Source organism: Rhincodon typus, chromosome 10, assembly GCF_021869965.1.
Source record: "Rhincodon typus isolate 14 chromosome 10, sRhiTyp1.1, whole genome shotgun sequence".
In the NCBI taxonomy this organism is placed as follows: Eukaryota; Metazoa; Chordata; class Chondrichthyes; order Orectolobiformes; family Rhincodontidae; genus Rhincodon; species Rhincodon typus.
In genome coordinates, this window is record NC_063341.1 from 48,392,199 (window position 1) to 48,414,868 (window position 22,670).

The 22,670-nt window shown below is 38.8% G+C and overlaps 1 protein-coding gene across 2 annotated transcripts in view; it reads left to right on the forward strand.

Annotated features, from left to right (window-relative positions):
- Window positions 1-22,670, forward strand: part of plpp3 (phospholipid phosphatase 3) — a 201,428-nt gene that overhangs the window by 127,632 nt on the left and 51,126 nt on the right. For both annotated transcript variants that reach the window (XM_048602230.1, XM_048602231.1), the window contains exons 3-4: window positions 12,774-13,054; window positions 15,714-15,771. In XM_048602230.1, the coding sequence (XP_048458187.1) occupies window positions 12,774-13,054; window positions 15,714-15,771 (339 nt within the window). The remainder of the gene's footprint in view (window positions 1-12,773; window positions 13,055-15,713; window positions 15,772-22,670) is intronic.

Consider the following 22,670-nt stretch of genomic DNA (forward strand, 5'->3'; position numbering starts at 1 on the left):
CTTTTGGTTTTTAGTCAGCTTCTTGTACCTGTCTGCAAATGAGAAGGAATGCTGTGGTATTAAGAATTAGACAGCGATAAGTAGATCTCTCAATCCCTCAATTGTTGAACATGTTTCTTGAGGAACGTATTATATTACACAGTATACTTGTATTCACCTTCATTTGTGCTGAAATTGGAGAGGAATTCTCAACCCAGCTTAACTAACTTGGGCCATGGGCAGTATCCAAATTCTGATTGTGTTGATATCTTCAGCATTTTTTACAAAAGAAAAGTGAAACAGCAATTTTGACTATTCATCACACATAGATTTCGTCTCCAACAAGAATGAGACACTCATGGGCTTCTTTGTCATTCAAATTGAGTCTGTCAGATAGTGCTTTCTATTTCCCTTGCCAAACTTCCTCTATAGTTCCTCCCTAACTTGGCTCCGATGTTTCCCCCACTTGGACTCTCATCTCCCCTCATGCCATCTCTGAACTCATTTTGTCCATGAAATCCACTTTCTGCTCCCTCAACCCCATTTCCACTGAACTGCTGACTGCACAACTTTCCTTTCTGGTTGCCATGTTATTTGATATTATTGACAGTTCTTTCTCTTCATATACTGTCCCACTCTTCTCTGTATCTGTTGTCATGACTCCTTTCCTCAAATAAAAAGTCTTGATCCTAAACTCCTTGCAAACTACCAACCCATCTCTAAATTTTCTCTTCTCTCCTAAATCCCTGAAGGTGTCGTTGCCAAATTCATCCCCATAGTTCCTAAAGTCCATGTTTGAGGCTGTCCAATTAGGTTTCTGCCCTCCCATAGAATCAAAATGCTTTTGATCAAAGTAAAAATGACATCCTATATCACTGTGGGTAAGGTAAATTAGCCTAAACAAAAATTACTGAAGTAACTAAACTAAATCATCCTTCTTGACCTGCCTGCAGACTTTTACATAGTTGACCATACTTGTTCTCTTCCAGCATTGGTCCCCATTATCACTGGCATTTATTTTGAGTGGAATAGAATATTAAAGCAGGCTTTACAATGCTCTGATTAGACCGTATTTAGAGTATTGTGAGCAACTTTGGGCTCCATACCTCAGGGAGGATATACTGGCCCTGGAATCGGTCTAGAGGAGGTTCATCAGAATAATCTCAGGGATGAAAGTCTTACCATATGACAAACGTTTGAGGACTCTCGGACTATACTCAATGGAGTTTAGAAGGAAGAGGGGGGATCTAATTGAAACTTACAGAATACTGAACGGCCTGGACAGAGTGGACATTGGGAAGATATTTCCATTGGTAGGAGAGACTAGGACCTGAGGGCACAGCGTTAGAATAAAGGGAAGACTACATTACCACGGAGATAAGAAGAAACTTCTTCAGCCAGAGAGTGGTGAATCTATGGAATTCATTGTCACAACAGGCTGTAGAGGCCAGATCATTAAGTATATTTAAAATGGAGATAGATAGGTTATTGATTGTCAAGGGGATCAAGGGTTACGGGGAGAAAGTGGGAGAATGGGGTTGAGACACTTATTAGCCATGATTGAATAGTGGTGCAGACTCGATGGGCTGAATGACCTAATTTCTGCTCCTATGTCTTATGGTCCTTTGGGATGGGACTCTGTTAACCATTCCTATCCACTTGATTGCAGCTCATTAAACCCACCTATTTGCATCTCCATAATATCGCCTGACTCTGCCTTAGCACATCTGCTGCTGAGTCTGACATCCTTGCCTTCCTAATCACAAGACATACTTATTCCATTTTACGCCTGTAGAGCCTCCTTCAGTTTTGCTGCATTAAAGGTGCTATATAAATCCAGGTTATTGTTTGCTTATTCATGATGTAAAATAGTTTGGAAGGTCATTTGCTCAAAATTGTAACTTGTTAAATCGTGGAAAGTAAATGATTATAGACCTCATAAAAACCCAGGTTTCTGTCTTCCATAGATCATTGATCTCTACGTTGACCTGATACTTCCTACAGTTTTGTCCTTCTTTAAAAAAAGTGTAAACAATTCAAAATAAATTGGTTTCTTACTGTATAAAAAACCACATTACTAAACTTTTAAGATTTTAGTATCATTTGTGCAGTGAAAACACTTTATTCATACAGTGTGGTTTCTAAAAGCAGCCTTTAAAATATCCCAGTTTATAAAAAAAAAGTGGATAATATATAACAGAACATTTGGCATGAACAAAAATCCTGTGTTTTAAATTGTAATACATGAATCATACATGAATATGATCCAAAGTTGATCTATAACTTACTTTTAAGTGAAACATTTTTCACTCAATATGGTTTAAAAACACACTTTAATACAGAACATAAGAAATTATGTTTTTAACTAATGTATTATCTCAATGCACTGTTTTCAAATTGCACGGCTACATATCAAATACATATGCAGGAGAGGCTGGTGAGGTGAATAACAGGCAACAGTTTCTCCACAAAATTTTGCTTTGCTATTGTCCAAAAGGAGACACTCAAAACAAGGTCACAAAAGGGTTATTCCTTCTCACTCCTAATCTATAGTACCATCTTATAAACAGAGAATCATATTTTATCAGTGATCACGTCAAGCAGTGAAATTGGTTTTGAAAAAATATCGCAATTGAATATACTAAATCTGGATTGTCAGTGCTTGCAGTGCAACATCTGCAAAACATCTGCTGCAACGTGAAACTGCGTGGGGCCAATGTGATTCTTTGCCAAGTGAGATCTCCAAGCCAGATATGTTGGGAACTGGGTGTTCTCCAAAACTTCCTGTGATGTAATAGCACCCATTTGACATCACCAGCAATGAATGCGCTGGGTATTTCGATTTAAGATTTTTTTTTTCTTTGCTGATTGCAAGGCGAGAACTGAGGTGATCAAATAAATTTGTCATTTGTGATGTGGAATGATCATTTGTTAATGCATCTCTATGATCTATTTTTCCAGTTAGTAAAACTTCCCAATTTTTCACTGAATGAGATGGTTGGTTAAACCCACCAATGCATTTGGAGTTCAATAATTTCACCCGGTACAGGAGTAACGTTTCACCCTCCTTGATTTGGGGAGAGGAAAACGGAGCAGGAATCTCACCCTGACCATTAGCCAGCAATCTTACCTATGATGCATGAGTTGATGTGGGTGAAAATCAAGCTTGTTTTCATGGTTGCTGTTGATAGCCAATTATTACAATCCCAGTTGATGGCAGTACTAGACAAGTCAGATCCCAGATTGATTGATAGTTTTACTTTTGCAGTTTGCTTACCATGGTGGCCAGTCACTTCACATATTCACAAGAAACTGTCAATGTACTTTTAACAAATGAACATGTTTATTATACAACAAAACCTAAAGACAATTTGGAAAGATCTTATCTTATCAAAAAACTACAAAACGAATAATTCAACCTTTTTGCCCAGCAATACCCTTTACAGAAACCCAGTGAAATATCACTGCTATCTTCATTTTAACATTTTAACATTTTTTTCACTGAATTGATGAGGTTGCAAATGTTCCTTCTGATCAATGCCTATACATTCTTCGAAGCAATTCCTTTCAAAACTGTTTCTTTCCAATACACACAGGTATAGGCTAACACATTGATTGTTTTCTCACTGAACTCGAAGGAAGAAGAGACTTGGAGTTTTGCCTTTCAGGCTGCAGAGCAATACATTTACCTTTTCTTCAGAATTAACTCTACTTTGGCCATCTGCACTCTCTTTGTATTGGTCATAAAAACTCAATTTAGTAAACACTCAGCAATAATCTTATCAGGTAGCTTAGTTAGTCTTTCATCTTAAGTCAAATGATTTCTTAGCAATACTGCTCTGACCCTCTATTTTTTTAAAAAAAAGTTTCTGCCCTAAAAAAAGTCACCTTCATGGAACTAAGAAGCAAAAACTCATTTGCCTCTACTTTAGAATCCAAATTCCCAAATAATAATATTATTATAAACTTTCATCACAAAATATAAACTGTGAAGTTCATACCTAAGTAATAGCTATTTAAGCAATGTATGTTTTCAGTAGAACAAAGATCAATATAGGGAACATGCGCCAGAAGTATGCAAAATAAGCAGATCATGATGTCACTCGGTGTCTAATGATGTTTGATGCTGATGGTGCAGTCTTCAGCCTCAAAGCTCCAGGAAATGATTGCTGTTAACTCATACAGCAGACTGTATATTCATCAGCAGGAGGGTCGCCTTACCATTTAACGGAACTGTGGACAATGTTTAGGTTAATTTTGATTTCTATTGGCTGCTGCTGAGTTTGTAGAAGATTGTGGAGGTTTGTAGTACTGCTGAAAGTTGACAACAACTGCAAGTAGTGGTGCAGTGCTTTGCAAAGGCTTTGGTTCTGATTTTACTGGTTATGCTGAGACCACTTGCTATCAGACATGGGCACAATAGTTTTGTATCTGACTTGGCTCCAACATTGCAGCGTGAATTAGCAGAGGCAACTCAGAGAAGGCCAAACTGGTGCAGGGTGAGAGAGGGAAGGGCTTACTTACCAGGCATGCCTGTAGATCCTGAGAAGTACAAATGTTAGGAATTCCAGTTGTCGACTGTGCTATCTGCATTTGAACCATCACAACAAATCAAAGGTGTGAGATGATCTGGCTTATCGTCTGACCAGTTGGGTGAGGTCTGCATTGTGCAATCCTTGTGCCTGAGAGCAGTGTGTACACAACAAAAACCACAATGTAACACAAAATGTGATTGAATAGATCACTGGGATGATTAAACATACTTCCACTGCCTGGATCTCTCTGATGGGTCCTGCAGCTCTTTCTGGAGAGTATCATGATTCATTGTGGCCTTGCCATCATCAGAGAAGGAGGCAAAGGGAGGAGGCAATTAACATATCCCCTTTCTGTACCATGCTATTCATGGTCACCTCATCTGACTGTATTACTGGTGAGTACGGCTGCAATTCCCATTTGCATTCCTACACCTTACTTTCTTTACATTAACCATCACAATGATGAAATAAGAATCCAATGAGTGTGGTGTGATGTTTTTGGATGATGTGCCTATTGTTGTCAAGAAACCTTCAGTGTATGTGTGCTATGTGTTATAAAAGTGAGGCCTGCAGCTGCATAGTGTATAAGAGTGCAGGTGAGGCTGATCATGACAAGGTATGTGTCATGATAGAGAATGTTAGCAGGTGAATGGGAGGCTGTTGATGAACTGAGCAGTGTTTGAGTGTTTAAGTTCAGTTGTATAGATATGAGGTTTAAGAATGAAATTCACGAACCTTAAATACTTATCTGTGGCCATGAAACTTCTTGCAGCCTTGTATCTAGTTCCTTGGGCTTTACCATCTGCATTGACTGTGACAGTTATCTGTTCCAGTTATCTTCTCAGAATTTGTTTGGATGGCATCCTAGGCCTCTGTAGACTGAGGACATTTCTCCTTCTGTCCACTTCTAGTTTCTAGTGCTGCATCTGAGAACCTGGAAGCATGTTTTGTGTTGCTCCATGAATGAATAGCTCAGGATATCTTTCCTAGCCAATTCCAATATCTGCTTCAGCCAGAATGCATCACCTCTTTAAGAGGTGCAAGTTGACTTTAAATAGTGCAGGCTAGCTTTAGCCTTAAATGAACTTCAGCCCCTTACTGAAGCTTTCAGGCTACCACCAGCATATTTATTGCTGGGCTGTGACCAGCTATCTTGTAAATCAGTAGACAACATAAAGGAACAAGCAGGTGTGAGCTAGCAGTATGTTTGGCCCTTGTGCCCATTTAAAGGGGCTATCCAATTTTGCTACCAGTATTCTTTATATTTTTATGGTAGAGTATATTTTCTTTGTCACCTGATAAATCAAGCAGTAGCTCAGGTATAATAAAAAGTTCTTGTCCTGATATTTGTTTTGCATGGTGACGAATACTTTACTCTAGAAAAAAATGAAGATTGAGAAAAACAAATGACATGGACGGGGTGAGATTTTAATGCTGTCTGTGGATTGTAAATTTGCACTCAATTGGGAAAATCTGAATTTCGTCAGTTTAACTTTAAAGATAACCAATTAACTTGGTTTGCGGCTAGACGTAATTAGACAAGATACCGAAGTTCATGACAGTGAGACAAGCACAAATAAAGGGAAAAAGCATGAATATATAGATACTCAAAAAGAGAATGACAAATTGAAAAAGGAGTTATAGAATAAATCATTCTCTTTTCATTTGGTAGCAAATTATCCTGTTATCCTAACTCACACCAAATCTCATTCACTCATCGTCTCAGTTCTCTCTGACCTACATTGGCTCTGGGATACGCCAAGGTCTGATTTTAAAATTCTGATCCTTGTTTTCATTCGATGACCTCATCCCCTCCCTATCCCTGAAATTTCCTCTCGCACTGAAGCTGTCTACTTTCCTCCAGTTCTGATGGTTTTGAGCGTCCTAGATTTTAATTGTTCATTATTCACGATCCTACCTGCAGCCACCAAGGGCTCAAGATTTGAAATTCCATCTCTAAGCTTCCTCCTCTCTCTAGCTTTCTTTCCTTTTTTTAAGTGTTCCTTAAAACTTTTTATTGACTAATATTTTTGTAGTTTAATATCGTCTTACAGCTGTCCCTATCAAATGTGTCTGATAACGTTCCTATGAAGTGCTTGAAAAACTTCATAAAGATGCTATACAAAAACAAATTACTGCTCTCTGTATTAATTGTCTACGAGGTTTAATTTGTAGACAAGGTCAGGTTGAAGAATATAATTGAATCATTTTTCACAGGTGAATAAGTAGTGATTGTAACGAGGTCAGCCAATTGGACAGGAGTGTTAGAGGTTCTGTTCACCCTGAGAGCTGGCTCTGAGGAGCAGCTCTCAGTGTCAAGTATTATCCATGTGTAAACAGAGGCAGATATGGTGACAGAATACTGGTCTCTATGGAGTTATTTCGGAAAGATTCTTTCTTTCTTCCGAAAATAAGAAATTAACCCATGGGCTTGGACCATATATAGTTAAGAGTCATCTTTTAACTGAAATAGCCAGCTTTGCATAAGTTTAAAGACATGCAAAATTTTTAAACAGTAATTTGCAGTGTGCAATTAAAAAGATTATGTGCAATGTATGGTGTGCTATAAACATCAATGTACTGGTAATCATGGTGTATGCTTCTGTTATTACAGAGGTTGAAGTATGTTTTACGGTAGACGCCACACTCCTGGGCACATTGTCTGTGATAGCAGTTTTGATATTCTGTGCCCTTATTCTGCATTGCCCTAAAAGGAAGCATGGAATGACCAAATTTTCCACCAGTTCAAATGTTTACCAGCATTGCCTTATCATTTAAGCATCAATTTTCAAATCGTTAGATAGTCCTGTCCCTGTGAATCCAATCAAATCTAGGTAATAAATATTAAGCTTTAAATACATTCCTAAGTCATGGAGATAGTCCTGTTGGATCCAGAACTTTTAGTATGATTGGACAGTTGACATTTCAAGTATGGAACCTTTCCCTCAGCAGAGCTTTCAAGGAAAGATTTATTTCTAAACCATCTAACCCCAGTATTTACTTGGCTGACTAATTTGCTCTTTTGTCCAGTGTTTTTCATTATAATTTCATATTTCCACCAACTACAATGCTTTGCTTTTAAACCACAATAACTGTACCTTATAAACACTGAAACAACTGTGGATGCTGTAACATGTTAACATGTCTGACATTGATGTCAAAGAGCACACTGCTTTTTCTAAGCAATTTAAACATATTCTTGATGTAGCCTATTCCAAATCAATACACTTGAATTGCATTGGTGGAAAAAGTAGAATAAAATTGACAAATCATTAGTAATTTTTATTTAATGGCTTGGCTTTTTGTCTAATCTGTTATATGCTTTGATAGTAGTACATCGGCTTTAAGATCCAATGTTGGTCATTTCCCAATCACTTCCTGCCCCACCTCATAAGACCACTGAGTTGTGTAAAACTAATAAAAAAAATCCGATTTACTTCATGGTGTGGAATGTCAAACTTCTGAAACAGACAAACTAATTTCTTAGCATATTGACATTAGACAGGAGTTTTGATCTGGCATCAACAAAAGGAAACAATGAAAATTACTAGATTACTATGCTACTGTCCATTGTGAAGTGTAGCTGCTATTGGAGTGCCCTCAGGGTCCCAGTGTGAAGGTAGTTGTATTGCCAAGAAATATAGCCACCTTTGGGTAACACCACTGCTTTTTGTTGCCCTCTCACAGCTTGTGGTGTAACTATTATAAAATATCAGGAAAATTTCATTTGCCTAGCTGCCATTAGTTTCATGCCATATGCTAATTGAAAAAGCCTTGAGTGTACCATGGCAAAGCCAATACTTTATTAGGATTTTCTTTGTATTTGTTCATGGAGTGCAAGCTTCACAGACAAGCCCAGTATTTATGGCCCATCCCTAATTGCCTTCAGAAGGTGGGGGTAAACCACCTACTTGAATTGCCGCAGCCCATGTGGTGTAGGGTTATGCCCAATGATATTTAGTAAATGGCATTGGAGTATTTTACTGGAGATCAAGATCTTGTTCCATAACGTCCTGGCATAGAATTCTGAATGGTATTAATTAAGTGCAACAATTCCTATTTCGATAGAAAGATCATGGACATTATTCCGAGAATGGCTGCTCCTTCTCCATCTGCAAACAATCAAGAGGTTGAAAATACTGCTGTCTATAATTTTATTGGAAAAGTCAATCTGAGAACAAAACAGTTCATTAGAATTATCAAGACCAGAAGGGTTTGACTCAGAATTGATGAAGACCACAATGAAATATTTTCTGGGAGGACAATACAATGCAGCTGACACAGTGCCTATTAACAGAAGTGCCTTGACTTTGTGTATTGATTTAGCCCCTACCTAAATCAGCTGAACCAATTACCAAAATTTTATCATCAGGAACATATACTGGAATTTGTAATGAGTTTATATTGACCAAGTGTACAGAATTATTATTCCACTCTGTTACTTATGGCTAATATTTTTGTAAAGCATTTGTAAAACAATCTAAAATAGTGTATGGTTATAGAACTTCATGCTGATGTTCACGTCAAGAGAAAATGACATAATCTCTACAGACAGCAGAGCCCATTAATTGATTTAGTGATTAGTTTGCTTGAGTGAAGAGATCTTATGACTACAAATTGTCATTTTTAGATGATCAACTTGAATGCCAATTTTTAGGGATTGCTTCCCAAAGACATAAATCAGCTTTGACCATGTTTTGCATAAATTAAATCAGCCATTTGTTAAGGCCTCACAATTAGCTAACTGCTAATGACTGAAAAGAATGCTACAAAATAATATTATTTCATCAGGCTAACTATTATATAAAATTACTGATTTTATAAATGGTAATTCTTTGGAGCTATTTGTTTTAAACAAAGTGAGCCATGATAGCATTACCCACTTTACAACTGAATGTTAAAAGAAATTTTAAGCTTTTCCAGCTCTCCACGGTGTTTTTACCTTCCCTGATATCTCTTCACCTTCTGCGCTATATGAGCGATAAAATGATTAGTCGAGCCAGTTAACCAGCAGACCATGGATGATTGCTTTTAGAAGTAATACAACCTAAAGGGAAAGATTGGACATGCAAAGCTCAAATTCCAGAAGTGATGTTGATTACATTATGAACTGCTGAATTTCTGGGGGGTGGGGGAGCGGTGGGGGAAGGGTTGAACTCGTGATTGAATCTTGCTGGAAAACCCACAGTAAGCAATTTCCCTCAGGCCGTTTCTTCTCAATTCTATCAAGCCAAAGTTAAAGCAGGGTAACCTAATCGGAAAGCTGGTAGTAATCACACCAGTGTTTATTTTGCATAGATTCTTTCCCTTTGGAGTTCTCCATAACACTCTGCATTCTTGGATGAGAGTTCGGTTTGGGGACCTGTCCCAGGCCTCTGCTAATAATGCTTTACAGAAAGCTTTTGGGACGTTTGAGAGAGCAATTTGGGATGGCTGGCTGTGCTTCCCATTGGGAGCACCTGGCCTCCAGAATAGCTTTGTTGAAGTCATTAGCTCGGCTCACTATACTTAGAGTAAAAGTTATGTGCGAGTAGTTGTGCACTATTGGTGTAAAGCATAAAAGGACTTAACTCACTGTGTTAATTTCTGCTTTAATATCCTTACCTTTCCAAAAATTAGTAAAATTGTTCATTATTTAGGACAATCTGTTTCTAACTTCTGGAATCACAAAAGCAATAGCAACAATCTGAATTCAAATAGTGTGCAAAAATGTTGCAAGCTGTTTCACAAAGATATAAAATGGACCAAGCCAGATAGAGATATCAGCAGGGGTGAAAGTGATAGGTTTTTAGGGACTTTAAAAGAAGAATGAGGGTGGGGAAGTGGGAGAGTTTAGAAAGGGAATGGCATCAGGCTAGATTGAATGCAGCCTCTCTTGGCAGGAACTGGATTGACTTCATCAGGGGAGACAGCCTGGGTCAGTCTCCCAGCTTTTCCCACTTGTCAAACGCCGGAAGATGCTGATGGGAGATTCCTGGCCAGCGGTGGTGGGATGTGGATTATACTCTTAATGAGTCAATAGTCACCCAATATCCTTGCATTCCTGCACCTCCTGAAGGCTACGTAGAACACCCTGTCAGGGTTGCCATGAAACATCTGGAGTGTGTGTGTGGGGAAGGAATCTCTCATTATCAGGCATTCGGCACTTGATTGACTGACCTTTTGGGAATGGGTGGTCTCCTGCCATCATTACCCTGGAATCAGTCAGCAATCCTCGGCCTCTGAGTACATTTGCACTGATTTGTTTCAATTGAGACATCCAATGGTTCAGCATGGACCTGCAGCTTCTAATATAACATTCACCTCCAACTCAGAAGTGGCACACAGCACATTGCATCTTCTCCCATTTCAGATAGTCTCTATCATGCCACCACAATTAGTCTTTCTTACCACCACAAAGTGACTCACCCTTCTCCTTTAATTACATTATCGTAATCTCAAACACTGTGCATCACTGACAGATATTGTTTGGAAGCTTTGAGTTTGACTCGTTGTTGACTACATTCTTTTTATTTTGTGAAAGAACCAGGTGATTAAATGATCTTATGTCATTGTCAGAGCTTACATTGCTGTTAAATTCATAGTTGTTTCCTTGCACATTTTCTCATTATGACAACACACTGATAGAAGATCATGTAAATCAGAACGTCAATGTACAATATATTGCACTCTGTATTCTATGCTATCTTTCATCTCCAAAAGCAGGCTACTCTATTTGGGACCTGTATCACCTTATGTATGTGGCATCTTTCAATTGTATTACTACTTTAGTGACAGAGCAGCAGTATATTTCAGCAGTAGTGGATTGGCCCATGGAACTTGCTTTCTGCAGTCCATTCTCTTTGGCATAATGGCACATATGATTTGTGTTGGCTTTCCATTTTGCTTTAGCTGCCTTATTTGCTTCCTGCTTTTGTGTTTGTATCATGTTTGTGTTTTGAAATGTCTTTTACTATTCATACTTCTCTTTTTGTGCAAATGCGTTCAATGCTAATACTTAAAGATAAAATATGATATTTATTATGGTTTATATCATACCTTATAATTATTGCATATTTTAAAAAATGTAGCCAAAATCATATTGACTCTTGCATTGTTAACATTGACCAACCAGCCAAAAGTTTTGCCACATTACTTGAATGAAGCACTATCGTTGCTGTAAGGGACTGTCCTATTTAAAAGAAAGCTTTTTAAAAATGTGTTATTAATGAATTTCTCAAAGTAACTGCACACTCCAATCGCTGGGGAAAACAACAGTTTTGATGTCATTCTACTTAATTGACTTATTTGTTAAAGCATCATTATTGGTGTATTGTGACTGTTATTTTCTTGTTTTTGTCACAATGGAATTCTTACGAATCACATATCTTAAAATGGCAGAAAGCCATGATTCTGTTAGTTGCCTGTAATTTTTGGTTAAAAAAATGCACATTTCTTTTGTCTTTCTTGAACAGAGAAACGGGAAACTGACGACTATGCCAGAAATCCCCGTGGTAGTTCATTTCTATGGCATTTCCAATCATGCCTACTGCTTAGTTTTGCTTCATTTTCAATAATCTTCACCACACATGCAGATACTATATACTTACATTTGTACATGGAAGCTTTTGTGTACTTGTGTTGAGAAATCCTGAAATACCTTAAGAACAAAATTAAAAAGTACACTTCTATTTGTGAACTTCCTCAAATATTGATAGGCAAAATTTGGCAACTTTCCCTTGCTTAATTGTTATTGCCCTTTTCATAGAATCCCTACAGTGTGGAAACAGGCCCTTTGGCCCAACAAGTCCACACTGACCCTTGGAGCATCCCACCCAGACCCATTCCCCTATAACCCACCTAATCTACAGACCCCTGAACACTATGGGCAATTTTAGCTTAGCCAATCCACCTAACCTGCACATCTTTGGACCGTGGGAGGAAACCAGAGCACCCAGAGGAAACCCATGCAGACACAGGGAGAATGTGCAAACTCCACACAGACGGTCACCCGAGGGTGGAATTGAACCCAAGTTCCCTGGTGCTGTGAGGCAGCAGTGCTAACCACTGAGCCACCGTGCTGCCCCTTCTGTTGCTGTCAGAAATATTTGTCCTCACAGCCTAATAGATACCCTTTCTCTTCCTCCTCTTCCTTTGTAGACAAGTTATCTGTCAATAAATTGATAATTATAATGCTGCCCATCGCAGTTTTGCACTGCATTGTTTATATATGAGAAACACTGGATGACTTCAGTAATAATTTTGTGTTCTTGTTACCAGATAATATCGGGAGAGTGCTACCGGATCCACTACATGAAGGAACGTTCCAGGTCCTTTATCCGAAACCCATATGTAGCTGCTCTATATAAACAAGTTGGCTGCTTCATCTTTGGCTGTGCCATAAGCCAGTCTTTCACTGACATTGCAAAAGTGTCTGTTGGTCGTTTAAGGCCGCATTTCCTAGATATCTGCAACCCAAACTTTACAGCAATCAACTGTTCCCTTGGCTACATTGTGGAGTTCGAATGCAGAGGCAATGAAAGCAAAGTTCAGGAGGCAAGGTAGGAACTTAGACCTAATGAGAAATTAAATGAAATGTTACTTCATTTTAGGTCTGTAGAGATTGTAACAAGGCTAGCCAAGTGGATCTCCTAGAATATGAGTTCCTTGACTGGGGCTGTTAACCTGGTCCAATCAGGGAGTCCTGTTTGACAGATATAAACAGGAGTGTCAGAAATTCTGTCCTCTGTAGGAACTGGTTCTGAGCTAACTGGATCAATGTCATAGTGTCATAGAGACATACAGCATGGAAACAGACCCTTCGGTCCAACTCATCTATGTGACCAGATATCCTAGACAAATCTAGTCCCATTTGCCAGCATTTAGCCCATATCCCTCTAAATCCTTCCTCTTCATATCCCATCCAGATGCCTTTTAAATGTTGTAATTGTACCAGCGTCCACCACTTCCTCTGGCAGCGCATTCCATACATGCTCCACCCTCTGCGTGAAAAGTTTGCCCCTTAGGTCCCTTTTAAATCTTTCACCTCTTACCTTAAACCTGTGCCCTCCAGTTTTGGACTCCCCCACCCCGGGGAAAAGACCTTGTCTATTTACCCTATTCATGCCCCTCATGATTTTATAATCCTCTATAAAGACACCCCTCAGCATGTACTGATGCGCATGTAAATAAAGCATGGCTTGGTGACAAGGATAACGGCCTTCATGGAGTTATTTCAAGGTCGATGATTTTCATCAAATTAAAAAGTCATTGACCTGAAACATTAACGGTTTCAATCCTTCACGGATGCTGCCAGACAAGTTGAGTATTTCTAAAGTTTGAGATAACAAGGTGTAGAGCTGGATGAACATTTCTGAAGAAGGGTCTAGGCCTGAAACGTCAGCCTTCATGCTGCTTGGCCTGCTGTGTTCATCCAGCTCTACACCTTGTTATCTCAGATTCTCCAGCATCTGCAGTTCCTACTATTTTTAAAGTTTTCTGTTTTTATTTCAGATTTCCAGTATCCATATTATTTTGTTTTTGTTATTTGAGCATGGCTGTTGCACTGCATCTGCCTGCCCCCACATCCTTGGCCTGAGAAGATACTAGTGTCAAGTTGTTCTTCAGATCTAATGCGAAATGGCTAACAAGGAATTAGTTGCCCATTTTGCATTGTACCCATTAGCACTCTTTGAAGTCAAAGGAAATTCAGGTAGAGATAAAGAATGTTAAATTGATAGCCTACCTTTTGTTATTTTAGATGTTGTAAGACAATGTTGTATAAAGTTTAAGACAGCTTGCTGTACAGTTTTATGGTGATTTTGAAATGCTATAAAGCAATATTGTTTACAAGTGGCAACGGCATCAGCTGACTATAATTCAGCACGATTCTGTTAACCACCGATTTAATTAAACTTTGTGCAACGCATCAATAAAATTAAATTATGTTAACAAGACAGCTGCTTGTGATTGGTATCACATTTTTCTTCTGTTTGTCAGAATCCTGTTCCACTGCCTCTGGGCTCCTCCTTTGCTGGGCTAAGTCTCACGGAGCTGATGGGAGGTTGAGCTGCTGTGAGCTGGACAGTCAGTGGGACAAGAATCCCTCTCTCTGTGGTCCTTCTGCCACAGCCTTAACCTGGGTGGAGGTGCAAGGTGATGGGGTCCTCAACACACCACCATCCTACCTGATTAAATGCCCTCTTCCACCACACCCACTATATGGGTATTTAGCCTGCTGTCTCCCTTTCCAAACTAACATTAGTAGAAATGCTTTTAGCCAGCATTTACCTATACTCTTCCCTAATCTCCAAAATTCATCTGCAGCACCCAGAGGACAGCGGGAGTTAGTGTGAGCAAATTGCAGGTGGATTTCTGACCATTGTCCAACCACTAGTTTGCATGGGCAGAATAGTGCGGGGAGTACCCCATCTGCATGCACAGTCCCTTGACCCAGATGCTGTTCTGATAATGGGTGCTCTACATTAATGGTGTGCTTACATATTTCACAGCTATGTGTCCTGTTTATCCAAAACTATAGACAGAATCCTATAAAGGTCTGAGCAGCCTGGGCTATGGTGAGAATGTGTGGCAAAACCTCAGACCAGACAGGCATGGCCTGGTATTGTGGCCTTCTCTGCTGGTCCTGCGGTGACAACCTTGGCTTTTAAAGATAGCATGGTGAAAGGGATGCCGGTAAATTCCAGGATATTCGGCGAGCGACAAGCTGTTCCAGGAATGGTGAGTGGTAAGATGTCGCAGAAATCAAACATGAGATACAGTGAGAACTCGTGGCTTCATGGTATGAAACCCTCGAATAAACTCGACACAACTTGGGTTTAGCTAGAAGAGTAACATTCTGCCTTATAATTTCTTCCAGGTTCCTTCTTTTAGCTTTGCATGTTGTTAAAAGATTTGATAAATATTACACCCATGAGTATGTTAAGGATACATACTAATTTTGAATGAAGTTTTCTATCAACATAATGCCTTATCATATCTAAACATCTCAAAGGCTTTCACTAAAGGATTAATTTCATGTATGCAAATGTCTGGCACATGACAATTTATGCATTTATTCTGTTGGATTACTTTTCTGGAATGGATATATTGATCAATGCAATTTAAACTTAAGGTGAATGGATATTTGGTAAGATAAAATCTACTTGGACTCATCCTAATTGCTCTGAAAGAACATAATTATTTTGATTTGTTTTCCAGGAAATCATTCTTTTCAGGACATGCTTCCTTCTCATTATACACCATGCTGTATTTAGCTGTAAGTGACTTCATGTTTTGTTTATCTTTCTGTAGTCTGTACCTGGGGATTTGAACTCTTTTAAGTCACCATTTTCTTGAAGTTGTAATGTTTTTGAAATTGTGTTGTTTCTTGATTACAGCACATTCACAGTATAGATGGTATCTTATAATGTGATCATAAATAAACATCAGAGGATGATGTAATTGTAGAATGAACGACTGTCCAATTCCACGTGATGGCAGCAATGTTAATAGGTATCACAAAATATCATAAAGCATTTTCAGCGCAGAAACAGGCCTTTTGAACCAAGTGGTTCATGCTAGTATTTATCATTCACCTGAAACTCCTCACACCTTTCTTCTTTAAATCTCATCAACATGTATCTTTTTATTCCTTTCACCTTTGTGTGTTTAATCTCCCCTTAAACGTATTGAAGCCATTTGCTCACATTGGTGAGTTCCACATTTTAACCATTCTCTGAATCAAGACGTTTCTTTTAAATCCTCTATTGGAGTTATTAGTGAATATCTTATACAATGGATGCTGTTTCTGATTTTGTATATCAGTCCCCGGTGGCTTTTATATACCATTAATTCCCTCACTAGTGTTTCTACTGCCAGTGACAAACTCGCTGGGGCAGTAGGAGAGTGAGTTGTGACAGCCTTCTTCATTAACTATGGTATAATTCCATTGAAACGTTTTTCTTCATTGGATTCGATAACAGACAGCCATTCAAAAGGAGCACAATGCAGCATTTTGTGTCATGCTGTGCAGCTTCGTGATCATGTGTCTTTGCTTCATGTTTTGCTTTTCTTGGTCTTGCATCTTTACTGTGATTGGTCAGTACAGATCTAGCATCAGTGTCTTCAGTACAAGCAATCCCTGGATATCCTGTACTGCGCTTGTCTTGTACTTGTATCAACCAGCGAACCAAAGTGACACTTCATATCTTGTTTCTTTAACAAATTGTGTTACGCCTGTTTTTCTTTCTGGCTTTTAAATTTTATAGATGAGGACATAGGGATATTATGTTGTGTATGTAAGCAGCAGTACCTGACATAAACATATACCATAGAGACAAAGGATTGATTGCCTAAGTCACAGAAATATATTTAGTGGGTTCCAGGGTAAACTTGTCTGAATAGAAGACAAAAATGCAATGAATTTATTTTGAGGGAAAAATAAAGTGTAAATAAACCTGGAGAAATTATAAAGGTTCTGGATTCACAATTTTCTCACAATCCTCAAAGTAATTTTTTCTACAGAATTTGGAAGCCTTGGCAAACAGTAAATGTAAATAAAATCTTCACATGCATTCAAAGCTGCATAACTAGTCAATAATAGAACACTTCTCTCAGTAATATTGAGTTCTTTTTGTAGAATGACTAATGAGTCTGTCCTAATAGCTTTTGTTTTCAATGGGCTGTCTTTGTGCTTCACTGGTTTTCAATGTGTTTTACATTCCTTACTGCCAGGAGAGACTTGTTCAAATCTGTTCTTGTACTGTAAATCAAAAAAATTTGTTTGAGTAATGCCACTCTTTAAATCATGTCTATGATCCCATATACCTGTTGAATAAGAGCTTTAATCCATTGTAAGGAATGAGGCTAAACATCTTCACAAACACTGAATTCAGGGAGTAACAGTACTCCCACAACTTTTTAACATCATTTTACCCATGTTCTTTGTTATTTATGTTGCAAATAGTGTACAAATCTAGTTCTATTATTTCAGGATGATTGCAGATAAATCATCAACCCAATTTGCCAGTAAGCATAAAATATAATTCATTAAAATAGATGAACTGGGTTCAGACATTTGTTGTGCAGTTTGACTTGTGTCATTGTAGTGCAGTTCTGCAGTTTATAATCTCATTATCTACCACAAGTAAATAAAGATTCGTAACTATAATTCATGGATTGACCCTCCAAATGCTACATAACCCACTGCAGAAACAAATAGCACAATACACATGCATCGAAGATCATTTGGAGTCAATTGTTTCCAACTGCAACTTTCAAACTAGAATACCACACAGAACTGCAGATCACAAGTCTAAATCATTAAGCAGAATTGTACATGGTTAGAGCTGTATGTATTTTCCATTATATATACTGTAATTACGTATACACACACTAAAATATCTATTTATGGAGGGAGTCATAATTTTGAAATAAAACCTCTTTAAATAACTAAAAGTTTAATATTTCTTTAAATGTAAAATTAAATTTTGAAGTGGTATTCTTTGTTACTTGAATCTTCTGAATGAATGTTTTGTTCTTTGATTTACAAAAAAAAGTCTTCAGCAGAATAATACTTCCTTTAAGAATAAAGCTGTTGAATAGAAATTGCAAAATACAGTTGTAAGCTAAACTGGTTTTCCTTTATGATTTGAGGTTAAAGATCACTAGAGTGTAGAATAAATATGTGACCCTACTACCAGATTAGGTTTACTGATGCTGCCCAGACACTTGGCTTCACGTGGCTTGATTTATGAAGTTTCTTAAATCAGGGTCAGACTCCTACCAGTTCAGAGCAATGGCTTTGCAATAATTCAAGTGCCTTTTCTCATCAGCATACGTTTTACTGGATAGTAGCATAGAGATTTCAAGCAATAGAAACATTCTTGCAAAGCCACAGTAATAAAATGGTCAATTGTTCTTGTAAATTCTAAACATTACAAAGGGCTTTTGCAACTAATTCCTCACATAATGCTCTTTGCTGATATTCTATTATATCCATGATATTAACAATAACAGGGCATAATGAGTCCTGACTTTGCATCGAGATTAGAATACTGAATAACGTTCAGCGTTCAACAGACAGACTTCTAAACCAGGACAAGGGTTACCAGGCAAATACACAAAGAGGTAGTTATAGACAGGTACAGCGTACCAGGTTGGAAGTTAAATCATATCCTTAGAGATTTGCTTTGATTTAAAAGCTGTCAATTCCCTAAATGTTTTCATATATTATTCACTCACGGGATGTGGGCTTCGAGAGCTTGGGTCATAATTTTTTTGTCTATATCTGGTTGCTCCTGAGCTGTCTTCTGGAACTGCTGCAATCCTTTTGGTGTAGGTACAGCCACATTGCATCAAGGGAGTTCCAGGACCTTGACCCAGCCACGCTGAAGGAATGGTGATATATTTCCAACTGGAGGGGAACTTGCAGGTGGTAGCAGATGAGGATGTCTGCCAAGGCCCATCTCAATATTGGAAGCAAGTTGTTCCATCTTTCATGCATCTGCTGGGTGGCAAGACAAGTTTCTTACTGAGCAGTAGTGAGTTTCCAGTTAAGGGGGATTCCAGCTTGTTAAATGCCTCATTAACATCTTGAATTGCCTCATTAATATTCAGGATCCTATGTTACTAAACGTGCTAACCAAGCTGGACATTGAGAACTCTCAACATGGAAGTCAGAACAGGGTCTGGTGACGTCAGTTAACCACTTGTTCCAAAGGAGCCCCAGTATAAAGTATACACTAGGCACGAAGATCTCAGCAGATGCTGCCTGAGCGCCAGCCATATCCATGGACATTGGCATCCGAAATGTGCTAGCATTTGAGAACACTGGAGGCACATCTTGGATCCATTTACAGGATGCTTCTGTTGCTATTATTGTAATGCTGCAGCAAGGACACTATGTGGTCAGGGACATACACCCAGCTTGTGGACTGGACAGGGCAGTGGCTGTGGCCTGTTTACTGCCCTCATCTCACACAGACACTCTTAGCCTACTTGGATACTGACAGCATCCCTGCCTTGCATTGCCTTGTCTTCCTTTTTTTATACTGTACCTCTCAGCCAGAGATTCCATGATCACCATACTACTGTACTACTATACAATACCATTTACCATGAGCACAGACACACAGCCAGGAATCTTCTCATGGTTGTCAGTAGTCCTTAGTCAAGGGAAGGGATCTCTCTTCACTGTTTGGGGGAATGAATAGCTGCTAATGGGGATAGTTAGTGGCTGACAAAGAGTAGTGTATGGTAGCAACCTGTGTGATGACAAGGCCTGGTCTGTGGGGATGGGGGAAAAATGGGGAAAGGTGCTCAAGCCCTAAAATTGTTGAACTCAATATTAAGCCCAGAAGGCTGCAGTGTGCCCAAATGGAAAATGAGGCGATGTTATTCCAGCTTGCGCTGATCTTCCCTGGAGCACTGCAGCAAGCCTGAGACAGATGTTGGCCAGAGAACACAGTGGTGTGTTGAAGTCACAGGCAACTGGAAACTCAGGATCTTTTTTGTGGACAGAACGTATGTGTTCTGCAAAGTGGTCATGTAATCTGCATTGTGAAGTCTAGTGACAGATTGTCAGAGACTGTTGGTGATGGGGGGAAATGTGGGACAGTATGTGAAAATGAAAGTTTAAAAAAAACACTTTTAGGAGTGATGTTGAATTAAGGTTGTACAGCTTAATTTCTAGGGCTGTGTGAATAGTACCTCACATCATCATGATGGCCTGAAGGGAGTTTGGTTATGGCTTCAACAGAGAAAGACATCATTATGTAATACAGTGCATAGTTTCTTATTATGTGATAAACTAGTTACAGTTTGAATCTACCAATGCCTCGGTCATCTCTCCAAAGATGGAATAACCAAACAACAATCATTGGGCAGTGTTAATGCCCAAAAAGACCTGAGTGTCTTATTTCATGTGTCACTAAAAGCTCACATGCTGATGCAGCAAGTAATGAGGAAAGTAAATGCTATGTTGGCTTTTATCGCAAGGGTGTTGTCATTGTCACTTGCATAGAAGCCATAACCTTCCAGCTGCTTTCAGTTCCAAAGAAGAGTCATACTAGACTCAAAATATTAACTCTCTTACTTTCTCCACAGATGCTGCCAGACATGCTGAAATTTCCTTGCCTTTTCTGTTTTTATTTCAGTCACTACATATGTTCAAGGCAGAGATTTTTGGATTTCTCAAGATTGATTCATTCAGGGGTATGGGGATAATGTGGGATACTGGTGTTGATGATTTATGATGTAGACTAGCAAGTAGGCTTGAGGGAATAGATGCCCTACCTCTCCTCCTGTGTCTCTTCTATGCTTCTATGTTTTGTGAACCATGTGTCTGTGACTCCTGGCCTGCTCCTGCAAAAAGGAGATGTGCTGTGTTTGGGAAGGGACTTCAGGTTTCTAAATGCTTACGGTATTTTCAGAGAATCTTTGATTAGTGAAATCTGGGCCCAAGTCCAATAAAACCATTGAATTTGAAGCATTTTAATTCAAGTAAAAGATTAATCTATTTAATATTTCAGTGTTGCTTTCTCCATTTAACTGAGAATTGCTCCCCATTCTTTAATAATGATCACGTCAATGATTTTGCTAGCACTTATCCACAGACCTATTAACCTTGGTGTAAATACTGGCTCTTCTCACTTTCAACATTCTCTCTCTTTTAACTTATGTCCAGTCATTTCCTAACATGGAGTATCAAAGGGTGCAGCAGTAGAACTAGTGAGTGAAAGTAATTAAAAATAAACTTTTTTCTTATTTTCTGAAGGCAAGCTCTGTAACATGACTTCGGAATGATTCTTCCATACCTACATCTTCATAGAAAAGGATGGAGTCAATGTTTTGAAAATAATTTACTGCATAATTAATGTCCCAGCGGTGTTGATCCTTTGTGTTACACTTAGTGATGCCAAATACCTCGGGTCTCCAGTGAATACTTTACATGGTTTGGCACATGTATAACAGTTGCTGCGTATTAGGCTTGGCACATTTGTTTGAACCTTGCTCTCTATTTACAGGAGATACCATCAGCTACCACAGTTGTGTACATTGCCTTCCATATGGAAGCATTCTCGCATCAGTCAGCGTGCTGTCCCAGATCCTAAGTTTCCCTTAATATGAAAACACTGGAAATGAATCATTTGCATAGTCTTTAATGTGCTGTGAGGTTTATCTTTATTTAAAATCTTTCAATTTCTTTTTACAGGAAAATATGTTTCTCTCTTGAACCTAGATCTACACTCTAGAAAACTTGTCTTTTGTAATTGTTACTATTAATCTATTAATGTGATTTCTCCACCAAATACCATAAGTTTCCTATTCTTTGCAATGCCTTACTGTTCTGAATGTGCAAACATGGTGCACAGTTTTAATCAGAATAGGTTGGACCAAAAGGTCAGTTTCCGTGCTGTGTGACTCTATGACTCGTGTCAGTTTTCAAAATTAAATTCACCTTAGACAGTAACTTATACCACCAGGTAGAACTTGAAACATGGAAACATAGAAAGTAGGAATGGGAGTAGGCTATATGGCCCTTCAAACTGGCTCCTCCATTCATTATGATCATGGCTGATCACACTACTCAGTACTCTGTTCCCACTTTTACCCATACCCTTTGAAACTTTTAGACCAAGAGCTATACCTATCTTGGTCATGAGGAATATCCTTCCTGCATTTACCATGCCTAGTCCTGTTAGAATTTCACAGGCTTCTATGAGATCACTCCTGCTCCCCCCCATTCTTTTTAACTCTGCTGATCCAGTCTCTCTTCATATATCAATCCTGCCTCCACAGGAATTAATCTGATACATATCTGTTGTACTCCCTCCATAACCAGAGCATAATTCATCAGATAAGAAGACCAAAACTGCACACGATACTCCAGGTGTGGTCTTACCAAGGCCTTGTACAGTTGCAGCAAAACATTCCTGCTCCTGTAGTCCGATTCTCTCACTATGAAGGCCAACTTGCTATTTGCCTTCTTTGCTACCTGCTGTCCCTAAAAGCATACTTTCGACAACTGGGGTACAAGGACACCAGATCTTGTTGCACCTTCCCTTTTCACAGTCGATCACCATTCAGATAACAATCATCCTTCCTGTTTTTGGTACCAAAGTGGATGATTTGACATTTATTCACATTATACTTTATCTGCTATGCATTGGCTCA